We start from the raw sequence: 19,862 nt of genomic DNA on the forward strand, positions 1-19,862 counted from the left end.
CACGAACCCGTGTCCCCTGCATCGGCAGGCGGATTCTCAACCACTGCGCCACCAGGGAAGCCCTGGACATTGGTTTTAAAATACGCCTGGCATACTTAAACAACAAAACCCCAAACAAACCAACCAACCAAAACCACTACTGTGATGGATCACTGGTGAGTTAACTCTAGTTAAAATGCTATCTTATTTAGCAAGTTTTCACCAAAGTAGGTCTCTGTAAACGCTTATAAAATTCAAAGCATTCTTAGGAAATGAACTGAACAATAAGCAGTAGCATATACAAGAGATCAATTCTAGTATTAAAAATTCTGTCTTATTAGATCTGTTTCTAGTAACGGAGAGATTCCTCATAGCCATATATGAACTCTGCAGAAAGACTATGAGTATATTGGAATGTACTCAGGGTTTTCTATCTGATCGATGCATCATAAGTGCAAATTACTTAAATTCCAAAGAGCAAATTCTAGGCAATCATTTGCCAAAATCCTGTATTCTTAACAGTGATTAACTACTGCTTAAGGGAAACAGCATAGCACCAAGAAGCTGAGGGCACACTGTAGACAGCTTATAAAAAGGTGAAGGTTACCTGATCAAAGCAATATCATCAATCAGTCCACCTTTCCCATTATACACACTGGTGGCTTTTATGCCGAGTTTATTGCTGGCCACAGAAAGCAAATCAGATAAAGTTCCATATACAGCGACCACCTGTAAACACACCAGATTAATTTGAACAACTTACATAATCAATTTCGTCACTCACAAATTAAAAACCACCACACTATAAACAGGTCTAAAAAATCAGATTATCACATAAAAAGAGATTTTGAGAGGTTCTTAAAAGCTTCTCTTTTTCTTTTATGACTGAAATAGTGCCTAGCACTGCTGAAATCCAAGACTAGAGAAATCATCTCTAAAAACAAACTACAATCTTACAGTATGTTAAATAGTGCTCCAGTTGTGATACAAGAGAGACCCGCACTTGAATTTAGATTCTGGCATTTTCTAGCTGTCAGCTCTAGACAAATTATTTAACCTCTTTATGCTTCTGTGGCTTTAACTGGAAATGAGGAAAACAGTTACACCTGTATCAGAAGGTTGTCACAAGATTGAAATGAGTTAATGCATGATAAGAGCTTCACAAAGTGCCTGAGACCTATTAGGTCTTTAAGATGTTGCTTTTACATTATTCCTTTCTTAAAGGAATGGTTTATTTTTTTAAACAGGAAAAATTTACTGTTTATTGTAACATTTACCATGTCAACTACCATATGAACAGTTAACGACTTCCCACCTCATTTAACTTCAAAACTATTTATATACTGTATAAAAGCCAGATTTTGGCTAACATTCTAAGTACAGCTGAGACCTGGGTTACAATGAATTGCTCCGTCCTGCGTTAAATCAGGCACAGTCTGACACTTGTGCAACACACACGCAGTTCCATAGGTAGGGGGTAGAGACTCTGTACGTGTAGTGAATTTTTTGCTCCAGCCATAACTATAACTGTGTATAGTTGTATCATTATCAGTCAGATCTCTGAAAATTATGAATAAAAAAGCAGGTGAGGAGCTGAACCTGAAGGATGAGCAGCCAGCTGACTTCCCACAGGATACCGGATAAAGGTGCCATATGAAATGGAACCGGGGCTAGTCCTTTGTTCACTGGTCACTGGAGTACAGTAGACAGTGAATTTTTCGTTAAGTAAATGAAGTGAACAGTCAAGTGTGGAGTGAGTTGTTTGCCAATAGGAGTGTGTAATGTTTCAACAGCAGAGTACAGAGATTCCAACTCTTTTCTCTTGGATCATGACCTATGAGAAGTGTTGCAAGCTGGGGCATTTTGGGGAAGAGGGGAAGGCAAGCAGAGTTTAAAGGGAACTACGTGGATTATTAAAGATAATGCACAACCCAAGTGCTCATAAACGTGTGAATGGATAAACAAAATGGGGCATATCCATACAATGGAATATCATTCAGCTCTAAAAAGGAATACAATTCTGATACATGCTACAACATACATGAATCTTGAAAACATTATGCTAAGTGAAACTAGCCAGACATAAAAAAGGACAAATATCATGTTTCCACTTGTATGAGGTACTTAGAAAAGGCAAATTCATAGAAAGTAGAAGAAAGGTTACCGGGGCAGAGGGGTAATGGAGAATTACTGCTTAATGGGTACAGAGTTCCTGTTTGGGATGATGAAAAAGTTTTGGAAATGAAAAGTGGTGAGGTTACACACATGAATGTACTGAATGCCAACGAGATGTACACTTAAAATGGCTAAAAGGCTAACTTTTATGTTGTGTATATTTTACCATATGATAAAAAAGATAACAGCACAAAGCACCTGGCAGAGTGTCTTACACCCAGCACACACTGCCATAAATGATTGAAGCTTGAAGAACATGTGTCCCCGTATTTCCTATCATTTTTCACCTTTGTAACAGAGCCTGGAATTCTAACCGTTACTGCAGATACGAGTTCCAGAGGAGAAAGATTTAGAAAATTCTTAGTATAATAGCAACTATGACAAGAACGCTGTTGTTAGAAAGGAGGATCTTCTTACTCTCCCCTTGCTGTTCCCAGACTGTAAAAGGTGTTTTGCATTTGCTTTGGTCAGTCGCTTGGCTCTTTGCTTCTTGTATAGCTTCACATGGTTTTCTTTCGCCTGACATTATCCGCTCCTTGCCCTAACATTCACTTTCTCCACCCAATTTCTTCTCACTTCTCTCCCTCAAGCATCATAAAATGGTTAGAAATTCAACGTATCTCTCTATACTATGCTCCTGAATTTAAATATTGGAGCATACCACTTTATCTAACTTATTTTTCAAAAATACATCAAATTAAATTGTTTTCTACTTCCATTCTATTGACTTGATTTTTCCTGTGGGTCAGTTGTTTCCTAATGAAAATACAGGCCACCTGCCATGTTCGAAAGCCACGCTGTCCAATTGGGAAGCCACTAGCTACAAGAGGCTATTTAAGTTTTAATGTATTGCTATTAATTAAAAGTCAGTTCATCAGTTACAACAGTCACATAGGAACTGCTCAACAGCCACAATGGCTAGTGGTTACCATATTGCAGAGTGCAGATAGGGAGTATTTCCTTCCTCACAGAGCGTTCTCTGGGACACTGCTGCTTCAAAGAGCAGAATAACGTCGGGAACAAGGAAACAACTCTTTTAATTCTGTTAGGCTTGACCATGTCATAGCAACTCACAGTAACCAAGTGGTAGAGTCCAACTCAAACCCTGTTGTTTTGTATGGAAGGTTGAGTAGTTACCATCTTTCTTTTCCCCCCACTGAAGTCAAATTTGATTACAAGATTAAAAACAAAAACAAAGCCACACATCACACAGTTTGGCAATTTCAGGGCAATCAAAGTACAACAGGTGTTTCCTTGTAGAGGCTGCAACACTAAGGAGCACATTCTAGATACAAACTGAGTTCATCTTTATTTTATTATCACTTAATAAGCCCTCACATAGTATTGAACACAATTTATCATTACCCCAAATATTTTCTAACCTGACTTCCTATCTAGACTGTAAAGGTTTAATAATACATTTTTAATTTGTAAAGAGTGGTTATTCATCCGGTGAATTTAGGTAACCGATAATCCCTTGTAATGCTGATGAGCAGCACTGAAGTACATCCCTGAACTACCCAAATCGCTAACATCCAGAAAAGAACTGCAGCCAGTTTAAAAAGAAGGATCCTCTTAAGTGTCACAGTATCTGGTTTATGGTAGGTCTCTGATAAATGTTTCTTGAATGTCAGATGAAATTTTCATTGCTTTCAGAGTGTTGAACGAGGACATGCCTTTTCTGTGTGTGAGTCAGTTATATTTGTCTTTTCCACTGACATTAAGTTAAAAAACAAAGTACACAGTAGAAATGCAATTCTAAAGTGATGTTCATATGAGTATGGAAAGTGGCTATCTTCGGATAGAATTAAGGTTCACTTATGAATTTTTGTTTTGTCCTCCAGATTTGTTACAATGAACTTCTATTATTTATGCAATAAAGGAAAAAAGTTTTAACTTAGGGTTTCCATAGCTCTAGATACTAGATTTACAAATAAGAATTATTTTAGCAGTTGACAAGTAATCTGGTAATGGATAATTTTCTTTAAATGAAGTAACCAAAGGGCCATCAATTAGAGAAAACGGCACTGAAATTACTGCAAAGAATCTTATAGCACTGAAAATCTGAAAATTTACCTTAAGTTGGGCCAACATACTTGTTTTTCGTTTGAAAGGCATTTTTAGCATGTTTTCAACAAGATCACTTTAGCTGACTCTCTTGAGCATACTAATAAATAACTCACAAATAAGACTGCAGACATAATACTTTAAATCTCTTTTACATAAACCAATGAGAATATCAGATTTTAAAATGTGATATACCTGTAAAAGATTTTAAGTTTGTGAGAAAGTCTCAAACAGACTGGCACATGTACCCTTCATTATATATCAACTCTGCTGGGAAAAAGCAACACTGGAAATCTTGTATATCATGGAAATGAGCCCTAACCGTTATTTACTAAGCTTACTTTCGTCCTCAGAGAGGCCAAGCATTTATAACACGATCACGCTTACAATGGCTATTTGCTTCACGTGTGTTCTACTTCCTAGTGTGGACTTGAAGTTTCCATGCCACTGTGATTATCCATTTTGATAACCTAAGCACTATACTTAGAATGGAAGCATTCTATGGAATAAACTGAGAAGCATGTCTATTAAAGTTTATGGCCAAAAAATAAATAAATAAAGTTTATGGCCACTATGTTACACTACTATTTAACTTAATTCTTTCTAAATTTCAGATCCCACGACAAGTGAAAGCTATCCACCAATTGGGAAAGTAAATGGTACACTGTGCCTGCCAGGACATATCAGTTTAATGAAGTTTTAATCTGTCTTTAAACACTTTTCAAATTGTAATCTGTTATTCAAATTTAAAAAGTAAAACCTGCACATGTATTTAAAACATGTTTTTAATATGCCACCATAATTATTACATAATACACAATCAATAAATAATTGAATTTATGCAGGCCAATTTACCCAACCGACCCACCAATCACAATAACTAAATGTAGAATCAATTTACTCTGCCTACACTTTTAGTTTAATACATTTAAAAAATTAACATTATTTTATTGCTAAAAAAGATGACTACATCAAGACAAATATTAAGATATTTAAAAATTTTGGGCTTCCCTGGTGGCGCAGTGGTTGGGAGTCCGCCTGCCGATGCAGGGGACACGGGTTCGTGCCCCGGTCCGGGAGGATCCCACATGCCGCGGAGCGGCTGGGCCCGTGAGCCATGGCCGCTGAGCCTGCGCGTCCGGAGCCTGTGCTCCGCAACGGGAGAGGCCACAGCAGTGAGAGGCCCGCGTACCGCAAAAAAAAAAAAAAAAAAAAAAAAAAAAAATTTTCAAGTCTAACAACAGCAAATGTTGAAGAGGGTATGTATCAATGAGAGGGTTTATGCAATGCTGGTGGGATATAAATTACCACAGTGACGTTCAAAAACAATTCGGCATTATTTTAAAAAATTAAACATTCACATACCTTAATACCCAATAATTACAACTTCTATATAATATCCTAGAGCAGTGGTTCTCAAAAGTGGGGTCTCTAGACCAGCACCATTAGGATCACCTGGAAGTAGTTTAGAAATTCAAACTCCTAGCCTCACCCCAGACCTAGTGAATCTAAAGCTCTGGGGAATGAGGCCCAGTAATAGTTGCTCAATTCCTCCAGGTGATTCCAACGCATGCTAAAGTTTGCAAACCACTGCCCTAGAAAGATGTTTGCACCTGTGTGCACCAGGATATACAGTAATACTCATGGCAGCACTGTCACTTTCATGGCAAAATATAAAGAAAATAAACAACCCAACTGCCCACTGACAGGAGAATGGATAAATTGTGAGAGTATTTGTATATACTTTGTGTAATTATTATAAAGAGGTGAAAATGACTAAACTATCAGTATGTGGGACAATATGGATGAAATCTTAGAAATATTATACTGAATGAAAAACTCACTCCAAAAAGACTTTGTACAATGTGATACCAATTTAGCATATGATATATCCCAAAGCTGACAAAACATATAGTTTACTTATACATACATACGTGGCAGAACTATTTACTGAAAAAGAATTCATGAAATTGGCTGCCTTCATGGGATAAATATAGGAAAGTAGACAAGCACATTAAGTTTTGGTAATATGCTATTTCTTGAGCTGTGTGGTAAGTTTACTGATATTCATTTATTATTTTCCTTTTAATTTTTATGCATATTAATATTCTTTATTGTATTCTTTTATATGTATCAAATACATTTTAAAAACGTTTAAACTTGAAGAGCAAGTTTCTTATTAATGTTTAGATTTCAATAGACAAAGCTTTACATAGATTTTCAACTTTCTTCAACTCAGCACAATGAATTTAACTCTGGAAACTCTGTTAATACCAACAACACATTTCTGACGTAATATCAAAGCCAGAAGAAAACAGGTCCGGGACCAAGACTGTAAACATCAGTACAGAATTAAGATCTATTTCATACCCCACTGTATCTGCAGTGCCTGGCATGGTTCCTCCTCAAAGACGGAACTCAGTCTAAGTGTTGACTGAATGAATGAATAAGGTATACAAAAGGCCTACAACTGGCACAGCGCATTATTGAATATTCTCAATTAAAAAAAAAAAGGCAACTTATGTCCAAGATGCACGGAAACTTTGAATTTACATCGGGTTGCTCAAAAGCCACTCACTACATTCAGAGATCTAAGTTCTCATTTCATATTCCTCGATGCCAACTATTACACAGAATATTAAAAGGAGAACAATGGGAATTCTGAGGCATATGGAGAGAGGATGAAAAGGTTCAAACCCGACTCTTCTGGAGCAACTTAAACAAACTAAAATGTAAAGATCCTGTTTTTTTTAGAAATATGGCCTTCAAATGTTTTTCACTACGTACCCCTTAAGTAAAACGTTTTTGGGCATGGCCTCAAACATTTGTATACTTATTTACTTATTTATAAAGTATATACCACTGTCAGGAAGAATATAATTTCCCAAATGATAAGAGAACTTTTACTGACTTAAGACGATGAGTCAACCAGTAAAAATCCCGTAAATATTTATAATTAAATTTAGTGAACCCCTGGCCAAATTCAAGGTTGACTTTATACATTAAAAGAAAAAGAAAAAAAAATCTGAAACTGTCTTTGTGTGCTGGAAAGTAGTTTGAAATGTTTTGCTAATTGGGATGACCTCATCCTATTATTGGCTAATATCTCAAAGAACGATATACACTTGGGGAGCAGTTTACTGTTAATAGCAGTTATTAAATAGGACTTCAAATAGTCTTCTCTAAAATTTGGCACTTTTTGCCCTCTTCTCCGATCTAGAGATCCATTGTTTTTTGTTTGTTTTGTTTTGTTTAAAGATTGGCATATTTATTTATAAATTTGTTTTTTTATTGGGTTGCGTTGGGTCTTCATTGCTGTGTGCAGGCTTCCTCTAGTTGCAGCGAGCACGGGCTTCTCCTTGCGGTGGCTTCTCTTGTTGTGGAGCATGGGCTCTAGGCGCGTGGGCTCAGTAGTTGTGGCGCACGGGCTTAGTTGCTCCGCGGCATCTGGGAATCTTCCCCGACCAGGGCTCGAACCCGTGTCCCCTGCATTGGCAGGCAGATTCTTAACCCCTTTGCGCCACCACGGAAGTCCCTGTTTTTTGTTTTTTTTAAATCTGAGAGTTTATATTAGAAGTGGCAGCCCTGCCATTTCCCATGGCTTACTTGTGCTTGCCTAGTTAGTATTGTCTTCGATCTGCATCATGTTTGAAGGAATCTTGTCAAGCCACTTGGCATTTTGGTGAGGGTTAATTTAGTGAAAACGGTATAATACACATCTTAACCTGGCACATGTAAGCTTCACCATATCACAATATGCCAAAGGGAACCAACAAGTGAAGAAGAAACTGTCAGCTTTTCTCATGTGAACGTCCGGCCTCCTCTCAGAAGACCTGAGACCAGGTGACATTCTCAGTCATTAAAAGCACCTGTGTCTTTCCAGATTGGACAAACCAAGTCTTAATTTTATATCTTTAAGTAAAAGATATAAATAAAAGGTATAATATTTCTTCTTAAACTCTACTGGATCCACTTGCACGCCCCCTGTGGTTGGACCCTCTCACTCTGGAAAGCAATGTTTTAGAGAAGGCACAGCCCCCTCTTCAAAACATTTAGTAGTCACACTTACGTTTACTCAGTGTACGGAAAAGTCAAAAATCTATGATGTAGTCCCCTGCAGTGACTCTGTGTCTTCCTAACCCCAGGTTTCATCGCCCAGGCTGGCAACCACTGAACAAGCTTTTTTTTTTTTTTTAAACCAGCTTTTATGTCTTTAATTTTCATTTTCCTAATTAGTAATGTGGTTATCTTTTCATATTTTTATTAGCCACTTGTGTTTTCTCTTTGCTTTATGTTTATGCTCTTTTTTTCTGTTTAAAATTTATTGGGTAAGACTTGTCTACGAGTTCTGGATACTAATTGTTTCCAAGTGATACTGATTGCAAATATATCTTTCCAGTTTGAATAAGCTTTAAAGGAGGGGAACTTATTTGAAAAAGACAGGCATTACTCTTATGGCCAGGAAACAAAAATAGAGGCTAGGTAAACAAGGAGATGATGAAAGTGACAGACATTCCAACCGGTGGATAGGAAACCAAACTCTATCTCCTTGTAGTGATTTGTTTCAGCTCCACGAAAAATCATCTCAAGATCATGCCAACCCTGATGAAATATAGTCACTTTATTTATACAGAAAATGCAGGCTGTTATGTATTATTCTGCTCTCTTTGGTCAAATAAGAGTAATTATAATATTATGTTTTTAATCAGCTTAAGGGAGAGGAGAGGAAACACTGACAAGTTTGGCACAGAATATGTTTTCCAGTTATGTAGCAAGGATTATGGCATGACTTATTTTTAATATTGAATCATACTGGTATTCTCCAGTTTGGGTTTTTATAATCTTTGTAACATAAACACATTTAATTATTTGAGATGAGTTTTTTCAATTCTCTAAGATTCTCTAGCAATATATTTTTAAAGCAAATATAATCAAATCCAAAAACCTAACCTAGTCAAAATTAAGTAGCTTTCAGAAAAAAGCCACCTTATTAAAAATATGGCAAGACTAAGCCAGCCAACTTTTGACAAGAACAAAATTCAGTAGTTTCAGAAGAAATAGTTAAATATTTATGGCTGGGTCTAAACATCTTGTCTTCCACGGAATAACATAGCAGAGATGTTAAATAAAAGGGTCAATGAGAGATCTGTTTTTGAGAACGTACTGCAATTGTAACTTTGGATCTACTAAATTTTTCTTCCTGTAACAATATATGTTTTAGATTATGAGTAGTAATCAACAGACAAAACAGGTACAGAAAAAGTTAATAAGGGTCAGAAATAATGTGAATCTTCGGAAGCCTATTTTGAGGCAGCATTTGTGAAAATTCAAGAACTTGAATTTATGCCAGTTGTTTTTATATGAGTATTAAATCTCTAAAACCAGAAGAACGCAACATTATAGTCAACACACTACAGTGCGGTTCAAATTTTTACAGCACGTTTACTCAAAACTGCAGAGTAGCTGGAAAGCCATTTTTTTTAACCGTGGCACAATTACGCTATTTAAAAATGTACAATGTTTCCGAAAGAGGCAGGAAAAAAACCATTCTGGCAAATGAAACAGGGAGCCCAATCTATCTTCATCTCAGACTCACAAGGCTTAATTATTTCTAAATGTCATTTAGCCACACCATAAACGTCTGCCTTGAACAGTCAAATTTTCCAAAGAAGCCGAACTTTCATGGGTGGGGCAAGAGGCCGAGAAGGAACAGGATTCATGTTGGCTTACTCCAGCGTTGGAAAAATATTTAGCACCACACACTCAACAAAGGCCTAACACAGCAAAGAGCAATGTCCAATCAATCCATTTTGGTCTATTGTCCTACTCCTCTAAGCAACTAAAATACGGCGACAGACTAAAGCGAGTACAAAAGTTTGGCGGCGGCGGGACTTGGGGCTCCTAGAGGGGGGGAGGGAGGGGGACCATCAAGAAAATGTCACCAATTTTCCATCGTCTATTGGCCCTAGGATGGGAGAGTGTTTTACTTATCCACGGAGAGAAAGAGTTGAAATTCTTTTCACCTGATCAACCTTACACGCCTTAGTCGTTACGGCCACTTTCCGGAGCAGACCATTACTCAGCACGAAGGTGGGAACCCGCGCCTTCTGTAGCCAGGGGTGGGGGGGCAGCGGGGTCTTGGGGAAAGTAGGAAGAGGAACGGAAGCATCAGGTGACAGAGGCCCTCCCCTCGCCCTCCGAGTCCTCTGTTCTCCAGGACCCACACCTGGACTTGGGAACGACTGAGCACAAGCTGACCTGCGCGCTGGCCCCCAGAGCAGCTGGGGAGTCCAAGGGCAGGCTCGGACTCGGGATCCCGGGGGTGGGGAGGAGGCCGCGGGGACCCGACGTTCGCCTCCTCCTGGACGCCCCCCACCCCGGCGCACGCTCACCTCCCCGCTCCCAGCCCCTCTCCGCAACTTCAGCCCTCTGCCCTGTGCGCCCGCTCCGCACTCCGCTGCCCTCGCCCCCAGCAGCCGGGCCCGCCTCGCCTCCTCCCGACCCCCTTACCTTTCCATTCTTGGGGCTGCCGTTAAGGAACAGGGTCACCCGCCTCATCGCGCTGCCCCCACTGGGTCCTGAGTGAGTCGCCACCCTCCCACCTGGCTCTCCTCCCACCTTTTTCTTTTCCCGCCCTTCCCCTCCCTCCACCCACTCGGACTCTCCTCCCTTCGCCACCTTCCTTCCCTTACAGACACACACACACACACGCACACACACAGGCACGCACCCTCCGTCCCACACCCCAAGGTTGGCGGGTCCTCCTTCCCACCCCGCCCCTGGGCTCCTCAGTCAGCCTGGGGCCCTTCCCCCACGTCTCCCAGACTGACTCTAAGCTCCGCCAATCATCGGGCAGCGCCGGCCAAAATTCAGCCAATCATCGCCCTGCACTGGGTGGGCTCTAACTAACCCAGCCCAGGTGGAAGGAGGGAAGAGAGGCTGCAGTCTAGCCGACGGGGAAGGGTTATCAGCCAATCAGAGCTGAACCTGGAGCCAAACGGCGGCTCAAAGCGTTACTGAGCAGGCGCATAGCCAACACCAGGTAGAGCTCATCTACATACGGAGGCGGGGCTTGAGGGAAGAGGCAGAGCGCTGGAAGTGATCCACAACCAGTCAGAGCCTCCCAACTTTAACTCCACCCACTCGCTCAACCCACCGAGGAAACGGCTGCGGTCGGGACTGGCTGATTGGGTAAGAGCCAGCCCGTCGTTCTGTCAGGATTGGGTCAATGATTCTTTTCGAAGTTCGCAGCATCCAATCGAAAGGCCGGGGACGGAGGCAAAGGGCTAACCAAAAGATTCCTCCGCAAGGCTCTCATGGAAAATAGTTCCCGCGGACGCAAGTCAGCAGTGGATCTCTCTGGACAGTGTGTTAATTGCGGCTAGTGGTGGTGTTTCTCCGAGCCTACGAAGCCACTCCTGTTCCTGGGAAGGCGAGGTAGAGGTCTGGGAGAGTTCGGTGCGCGCGCGCACACGTGCGAGTGGCGTGGGCGTAGAGATTCGCAGAGTAACGCCCGGACGCCAAGGAGGCGGGGCCGGCGATTTGAATCGGGCGGCAGGCCGCGGCCGGGCGGAGGGGCGGGTGTAGGTAACGCCGGCTGTGGGGTTTGGGTGTTGGCGGCCGGGGACCAGGTAGCCCCCCGCGGCTGGCTTGGCGGCCGACAGTTACTTTCTCGAGCCAGCCCATCAGGACCAGAGAGCCGAGGTCTAGAAGGCACGATAACCACGACACTCATCGGCGGAGTGTTCAAAATAAACTCGAGAGGGAGGTAAGGCAAGCGGCCTGGTTGGGATTTCCGAGACAGTAGTGCCGCAGAGTTGTTTCTTCGACGTGTTTCTTAGAAGTGTCTTCTACTGGATCACCCGCGTGCTTTATAAATGCAGATTTCTGGGGCCCAGCCAGACCTCATGAATTAGAATTTTTGGGAATCCGCAAAGCTGCTTCTCCGACAGGGTGCTAGATGATTCTGATGTTCGCTAAGGTTGAAAAGCCTTGGCTTTATAGTATGGGATCTGCTTTGTTTCATCCCGAACAGCAGTTTCCTCCATTTCTCTTTAATTTGAGCTACAAAAGTAGACTCTTGTCATCTGTTTTCGTGCCAGTATAGGTTGTATTAGAATTCAGTCTTGTAAGAGGATCTCGATCAAATCACATTAATTTTGGAGGTGGGTTTATTTTTCGTTTTTCTTTCTTCTCTCTCTTTTTCAGATGGATGATAGTTCAAAAGACAGCAAGCCCCTTGAAACCGAGGAGTCTGCTATTAATAACGCTGGTATGTAGCGACCTGTTGTTTCTTTGTGAAATTTAAGGTTTAGGTGTTTATCTTGATAATGATGTTTAGACGCTACATGTTGTCTGTTTCAGAAAATATCTCTTTCATTTTGGGAAATGGGAAGCTTGTAACTCCTCACAAGCCTGCAGCTGAAGTGACTCCTAATCGTTGCATGTCAGATGCTTTTCAATCACCTTTGAACTTTTCCACAGTAACTGTGGAGCAATTGGGAATTACACCTGAAAGTTTTGTAAAGAACTCTTCAGGTAAGAGATGTTGTTCTTCTATTGCAGTGCCTTTAAATGTTGAAAAATTAAACTCTATTTTGTTCACTTACCTTGTCTATCTTATTACTTTATCTAAATTGATTGACTCTCAGACTTGCCGGATCAGGGAGATCAGGGTTCCAGGGCAGCCAGCATGATAGTGTTCCTAAGTCACAGCTGCGCTCCAGGCCCAAACTGGAAAAGGACATGTGTGCAAGTCGCTTTTTGACCCGACACGTGGGATACAGGAGTGTGTATGCGAAAATAGTAATACATTTTATGGTCATGTATGGTAAAAATGAGAGAAAGTTGAAGGGCAATTAAGAAAAGATGACATTGGAAGACTGGGGCATACCTCTTTCAAAATCTCAAACAGAAAATTGACTCAGGCTAATCTCCTTTATGGAGTAGAAATGAAATTCACCTGTGAAGTCTGATTTAGCTGAAGAAACAAATAATGGGAATGGAATTAGGGAATAGAATTGAGAAATGGAGGGTAATGGGGGACTTGAAAGTCAGAGGGCACTAGACTAGTAATACCTGATGGAGACAAGACCGAAGTGGATGCCAACCTGTGTTCCCTTCTCAAGAACATCATTCTTAGACCTTTAAAAAGCTAGACTGGTTGGAATTCAGGGTAGTGTGCTGAATGTAGACAGGTATCTAAGGAGAAACAAATTATTTTGAACAATTGAGGACATGAGAGTGTGTGCCTGGGGGGAGATCATCCTTGGGGATCAGAAAAAGAGAAGTTTTTAGTCCAAAGCAATCCGTTACCAACTCTGTGCAGGAAATAAGAAACAAAAATGAGACCTGTTAATTCAAATGTGTTCATGCATTTGTTCCACAACTTTTTGATAAACGCCTGCTATGTGCCAAGCACTGCTCCAGGGGCATGGAATAAATCAATAGACAAAACAAAGGTACCTACCCATCTGATGATGTGTGCACAATTTTGCCTGTACTTTTCCACTTAGATCCCTGTTCGATGCGTTCATCATATTCTCTCTCAGGCTGGTGGATCATGGGTATGCAGGGCGTGATTACTGATTGCCTTGTTTTGTTCCAACTTACAAGAGAGTTTTCATTATAGGAAAGTCATCATCCTACCTTAAAAAATCCAGACGACGCTCTACAGTTGGTGTTCGGGGCTCTCCTGAAACAAACCATCTAATTCGTTTCATTGCTCAGCAGCGGAATTTAAAGAATGCTTCTTTGACCAAGAATTCCCCTTGTCAGGTATGGTTTTCTTTTTTAAGTTCCGTCATGAATTCTTCTAGGAGTATGTTTTGCTCTGTTAGAAAGCTTTTGTGCAGTGTTGGTACTCTCCAGTGCACCTCATTTTGGATCTGGAGAGAGAATATTTTCTCTGTGTCTTACAGAGATTGTGCACTTAGTGTAAATGTTGATGTTGAGCATGGATCTATTAAAGGTTATGAGATCCTGGATAGAAATGGTGTTCTGGAGGCGCTTTCTGTTTTATTTTGCACGTTTTTGTCTGGTTCATGTCTGTTTTTCTCTAATGAGGTGAGGCGGTGTTTTCCGACCTTTTTCTTTTAATATTTTGTCTGTAAGTGTCTAATACTTCTGTGACTACTGTGTGTTGGCATGTAGGGGCAAGAGTTCCCCACATCCCCACCAAAATGTATTTGGGATAACCTTGTGGAAAGGAGCGAAGTGTTTGTTGACAGGGAAGTATTTAGATATTTTTGCAGATTTTTATCAGAATAATACATGCTTCTAAAAAAGTCAAAGAGTACAAGACTTGCTATGAAAGACAGTCCTGGGCTTGCCCTTCTTTGGCTCGTTTGGCTCTTTTGGTATGGGACTTCCTATTTTAAAAGGTACTTTTATTGCCACTTCTTCATTTTTCATTTTAGACCCTGTGTATACATGAGGCTGTTTAGTGCAGTGCAGGGCTTCTCAGAAATTATCTGCATATTGCTGGGAATCCCTGAGTCCCATCCAAGAGGTCCATGAGGTCAAACTATTTGTTGAAACAGCACTAAGGTGTTATTTGCCCTTTTTCACTGTGTTGATGTTTGCACTCATGGTGTAAGAGCAGCGGTGGTTAAAACTGATGGCATCAAGCAATCATTTTACCTTCAACCCTGTTCATCATTTACAGAAAACAATAATAAGGCCAGTTTCACTTAACATCCTCGATGAAGCAATAAAAATTATACATTTTATTAATTTTAAATCCTGCAATATTATGTGTGATGAAATGGGAGGTAGACACCAGGCATTTCCAAAGTACATACCAAAGTGTGGTGGTTGTTTCCAGGAAAGTCATGGATGTGATTGTTTGAGCTGTGAGTTGAACTGGCCACTTTTATCATGGAACATCGTGTTTATTTGAAAGAATGACTGACAGACATGGTTAGTCAGACTTGGGAATGTGGCTGGCATTTTCTCAGAAATGAACAGTGAACCTGCCACTTCAAGGAAAGCCAGATATTTTTTACCAATGAAAAAAATTCGAGTTTTTGAGAGAAAATTAGAATTTTGGAAAACTTGTATTCACCACTGTGATCTTACTTGACAGCTTCCCAATGGCTGCACTTTTCTGATGGATCAGTGGGGATATTAATGTGACGTTTGGATATTGCACAGTAAAATATGTCAACATTTGGAAGATACACATAACTGAGTAAACCAGTATTTTCTACGTGACCAGTACATGCAAATTTTACCCTCAAGTTGCAGGATAGGCCCATGGATTTTAACATAACAGAATATGAAAAGTTCATTGATAAGATTTCATATTTGACGTTGCAACTAACGTTTAAGAAATCTTCATTGAATTTTGTGTTGCATTAAAGGATATCCACAATTCTGGAAAAGCTGTTGAAATATTCTTGATAGATATAACGAATGTGAACTAAGAGTCTTTGGTGTGCTCAATAATTTTTTAGGGTATAAAAACTTACTGAGAATTGTGTTAGAGTATATGGGAACATGGCCTGTGGAGTTGTATTGTTGGCGTTTGATTCTAGGCTTTATTATTAGTTAATTGTGATTTTTGGCAAATTACTTGAATTTTCTGTTCCAGTTTCCTCATGTATAAAACAGGGGTGGTAATAGTAGCAAGGGTTTTATGAGATTGAATAAATTAATAGATATGAAGTACTTACACCTGTGCCTGGAACATGGTGTGTTTTATGCTATCATTGTTGTTATTTCTGTGAAAAATGAGGATTTTGCTCTCACATCTCCTAGCCATAGCTGTCCTGACACTTTCCCCTTCCTGCCTTCCTACCAGTACAACCAGTTACAATTTGTGTTTAAATTAGGGTTTAGTATGTATTATCTAACCCTATAGATATTTTTCATGAATTGCTATATGGTGTGTTAGGGCCATATTTCCTTTCTTGCATGACTTTTGTTTTCCCTGTGATTAATAAGTACCTTTTTTTTTGTTTGTTTGTTTAGTCTTTTAATTTGTCATGATGGACTATCTTTCACTGTGGATTGTTGAGGACATTATAGCTTTGTTGAAGTTTTCTTCCTTATTTCATGGGGTCTCATTTTGCTACCTAATTATTTTAGGTTCTGGCTCATGCTCAAATCTTTCTTCAGATGCCTAGTGATCCTTGACTCTGTTCACATTTGAAGGTGCGACACTTTAAAAACTGACTGGGAGCTAACTGTGTGTGGTCTGGCTCTGTTGGCTGGTGGATTTCCATGTAGGACAACAGGGCCACTTTTTCAGTGAAGGAGCTCCCAAATATTAGAATCCTGTGGGTACTTTCTCTTTGGCAGATCTGTTTTCTTTGAGGGAATTCCTGGGGATGTAAACCTGAGCCCTAGAACCGTGGGTGGAAGGCAAATGTGGAAACTGGCTGGAAGTCATTGAGAAGACTTGGACAAACTGTTTTCAGTACAGGGCCTCTTATCCTTAGCTGTTTAGATCCCATAGAGTCCTAAATCTCTGTGTTCCCTCCAAAACATAAAGGTTCTTTCCTATTTGTGGGGAGATCTGTGGGTTCAACTGCTACTGATACAGCTTCAACATTGCCCTGGACCCTTGTTTCAGACATATTGAATATCTGATGCTTTAGATAACCTGAGCCTTTCTGGGGGTCTCTAGCAAGTCTGCTTGTTTCCTGTTATCAGACCACCCTAAGGAGCCCCTGTCAGTTTCAGCTTTCTCTGGACTAAGTCAGTTTTTGTTTGGTGACATTCCATATCTGCTGTTGATTTTTCTCTTTTCTTTTTTCTTAAGGATATACATACACATATGTACATAAACATCCCCACGCATATCATATGACTGTACTTATTAAAAGAATTGCTGGAATATATAGTTGTAGTATCTAGCATTGAGATATTCAAGAATGAAAACAAGAGTAGTGGAGGAAAGATGAGGGATATATATTGCAAAATGATCACTGCACATAGTTACAAATTCTGTTTTCCCTCTGATGAGAACTTTTAAGATCTACTCTTTTAGCAACCTTCAAATATGCAATACAATATTATTAATTATAGTCACCATGCTGTACATTATATCCATGACTTATTTATTTTATAACTGAAAGTTTATACCTTTTGACCCCCTTCACCTATTTTTTACACACTCCCAACAACCAGCCACCAATCTGTTCTCTGTATCTATGAGCTTGGTTTGATTTTTTTGTTTTCTTTTGTGTGTTTGTCTTAGATTCCACAGATAAGTGAGATCATATGGTATTTGTCTTTCTCTGGTTGACTGACTTAGCATAAGGCCCTTGAAGTCCATACGTGTTGTTGCAAATGGCAAGGTTTCATTCTTATGGCCGAATAGTATTCCATTGTGTATATACCACAATTTCTTTATCCATTCATTCATCAAGCAACAATTAGGTTGTTTCCATACCTTGGCTGTTGTAAATAATACTGTGTTGAACATGGGCGGCGTACATATATCTTTTTGAGTTACTGTTTTCCTTTGATTAAGTACCCAGAAGTAGAGTTTCTGGATCATATAGTACTTCTTAATTTTTTGAGGAACCTCCATACCGTTCTCCATAGTGGCTGCACCAATTTGCATTCTGACCAACAGTGTACAAGGGTTCCCTTTTCTCCACATCTTCACCAACACTTGTTATCTCTTGTGTTTTCAATAATAGCCATTCTGAAAGGTATGAGGTGATGTCATTGCGGTTTTGATTTGCATTTTCCAGATTAATAATGCTGAACACCTTTTCATGTACCTGTTGACCATCTGTATGTCTTTGGAAAAATGCCTATTCAGATCCTTTGCCCGTTTTTTAATCAGATTGGTTTTCTGCTGTTGAGTTGAAATGAGTTCTTTTTATATTTTGGACATGAACCCCTTATCAGACATATGGTTTGCAAATTTGCTCCCATTTGGTAGGTGCCTTTTCATTTTGTTGATGATTCTCTGCTGTGCAGAAGCTTTTTAGTTTGATATAGTCCCACTTGTTCGTTCTTGCTTTTGGTGCCTTTGCTTTTGGTGTCAAATCCAAAAAATCATCACCAAGACTTATGTCAAGTTGCTTACCACCTGTTTTCATCTAGGAGTTTTACAGTTTCAGGTCTTATGTTCAAATCTTTAATCCATTTTGTGTATGGTGTAAGATAGTGGTCCAGTTTCATTCTTTTTTGTATCTGTTCAGTTTTCCCAACACCGTTTATAGAAGAGACTGTCCTTTTCTCATTGTATGGGCATACCCCCTTTTATTGTGCTTCACTTTATTGTGCTTTGCATTTTTAAAAATAAATTTATTTATTTATTTTTGGCTGCGTTGGGTCTTCGTTTCTGTGCACGGGCTTTCTCTAGTTGCGGCAGGCGGGGGCCGATCTTCGCTGCAGTGCGTGGGCCTCTCACTGCAGCAGCCTCTCTTGTCGTGGAGCACGGGCTCTAGGCGCACGGGCTTCAGTAGTTGTGGTCCGCAGGCTCTAGAGCGCAGACTCAGCAGTTGTGGCACACGGGGTTAGTTGCTCCACGGCATGTGGGATCTTCCCGGACCAGGGCTCGAACCCGTGTCCCCTGCATTGGCAGGCGGATTCTTAACCACTGCGCCACCAGGGAAGACCCCCTTTTTTTTTTTTTTTAAACAAATTGAAGGTTTGTGGCTACCCTGCGTCAAGCAAGTCTACTGGCACCATTTTTCCAACAGTATTTGCTCACTTTGTATCTCTGTGTCACATTTTGGTAATTCTTGCAATATTTCAAACTTTTTCATTATTATCTTTTATTATTATTATATTATATCATATCGTTACTATTAGGGTGATCAGTGATATTTGATATTACTATTGTAATTATTTTAGGGCGCCATGAACTGCACCCATATAAGATGGCGAACTTAATCGATAAATGCTGTGTGTGTGTGTGTGTGTGTGTGTGTGTGTGTGTGTGTGTGTTCAAACTGCTCCACCAACCTGCCATTCCCCCATCTCTCTCTCTTTCTCTCCTTAGGCCTTCCTATTCCCTGAGAATAACACTATTGAAATTAGGCTTCTAACTGTTCAAATGAAAGGAAGAGTTGCACATCTCTCACTTTAAATCAAAAGCAAGAAATTATTAAGCTTAGTGGGGAAGGCATGTCAGAAGCTGAGATAGGCTGAAAGCTAGGCCTCTTGGCCAAACAGTTAGCCAAGTTGTGAATGCAAAGGAAAAGCTCTCGAATGAAATTAAAAGTTCTACGCTACTGAACACATGAATGATGAGAGAGCAAAACAGTCTTATTGCAGATATGGAGAAAGTTTTAGTGGTCTGGATAGAAGATCAAACCAGCCACAACATTCAATTAAGCAGGACCTAATCAAGAGTATGGTATATGCCCAGTAGTGGGATTGCTGGGTCGTATGGTAGTTCTATTTGTAGTTTTTTAAGGAACCTCTATACTGTTCTCCATAGTGGCTGTATCAATTTACATTCCCACCAGCAGTGCAAGAGTGTTCCCTTTTCTCCACATCCTCTCCAGGATTTATTGTTTCTAGATTTTTTGATGATGGCCATTCTGATATACCCTGAGAAAACCGTAATTCAAAAAGAGTCATGGGGCTTCCCTGGTGGCGCAGTGGTTGCGCGTCCGCCTGCCGATGCAGGGGAACCGGGTTCGCGCCCTGGTCTGGGAGGATCCCACATG

At 40.3% G+C, this 19,862-nt stretch overlaps 2 protein-coding genes across 6 annotated transcripts in view; one reads left to right on the forward strand and one right to left on the reverse strand.

Moving 5' to 3' along the window:
* The window catches only part of KCTD9 (potassium channel tetramerization domain containing 9), a 64,954-nt gene extending 54,039 nt beyond the window's left edge, over nucleotides 1–10,915 (reverse strand). Inside the window, exons 1-2 of one of the 2 annotated variants that reach the window (XM_024130808.2) lie at nucleotides 10,732–10,915; nucleotides 587–708 (exon numbers count right to left, since the gene is read on the reverse strand). In XM_024130808.2, the coding sequence (XP_023986576.1) occupies nucleotides 587–708; nucleotides 10,732–10,779 (170 nt within the window). In that variant the 5' untranslated portion in view covers nucleotides 10,780–10,915. The remainder of the gene's footprint in view (nucleotides 1–586; nucleotides 709–10,731) is intronic. The other variant, XM_055087330.1, reaches the window with a different exon arrangement.
* Nucleotides 10,916–11,815: 900 nt separating this feature from the next.
* CDCA2 (cell division cycle associated 2) overlaps nucleotides 11,816–19,862 on the forward strand; it is a 53,151-nt gene continuing 45,104 nt past the window's right edge. For all 4 annotated transcript variants that reach the window (XM_007120243.4, XM_007120244.4, XM_007120245.4 and 1 more), the window contains exons 1-4: nucleotides 11,816–11,989; nucleotides 12,430–12,493; nucleotides 12,586–12,759; nucleotides 13,853–13,998. In XM_007120243.4, the coding sequence (XP_007120305.2) occupies nucleotides 12,430–12,493; nucleotides 12,586–12,759; nucleotides 13,853–13,998 (384 nt within the window). In that variant the 5' untranslated portion in view covers nucleotides 11,816–11,989. The remainder of the gene's footprint in view (nucleotides 11,990–12,429; nucleotides 12,494–12,585; nucleotides 12,760–13,852; nucleotides 13,999–19,862) is intronic.

This window comes from Physeter macrocephalus, chromosome 9 (assembly GCF_002837175.3).
Source record: "Physeter macrocephalus isolate SW-GA chromosome 9, ASM283717v5, whole genome shotgun sequence".
NCBI lineage: Eukaryota > Metazoa > Chordata > Mammalia > Artiodactyla > Physeteridae > Physeter > Physeter macrocephalus.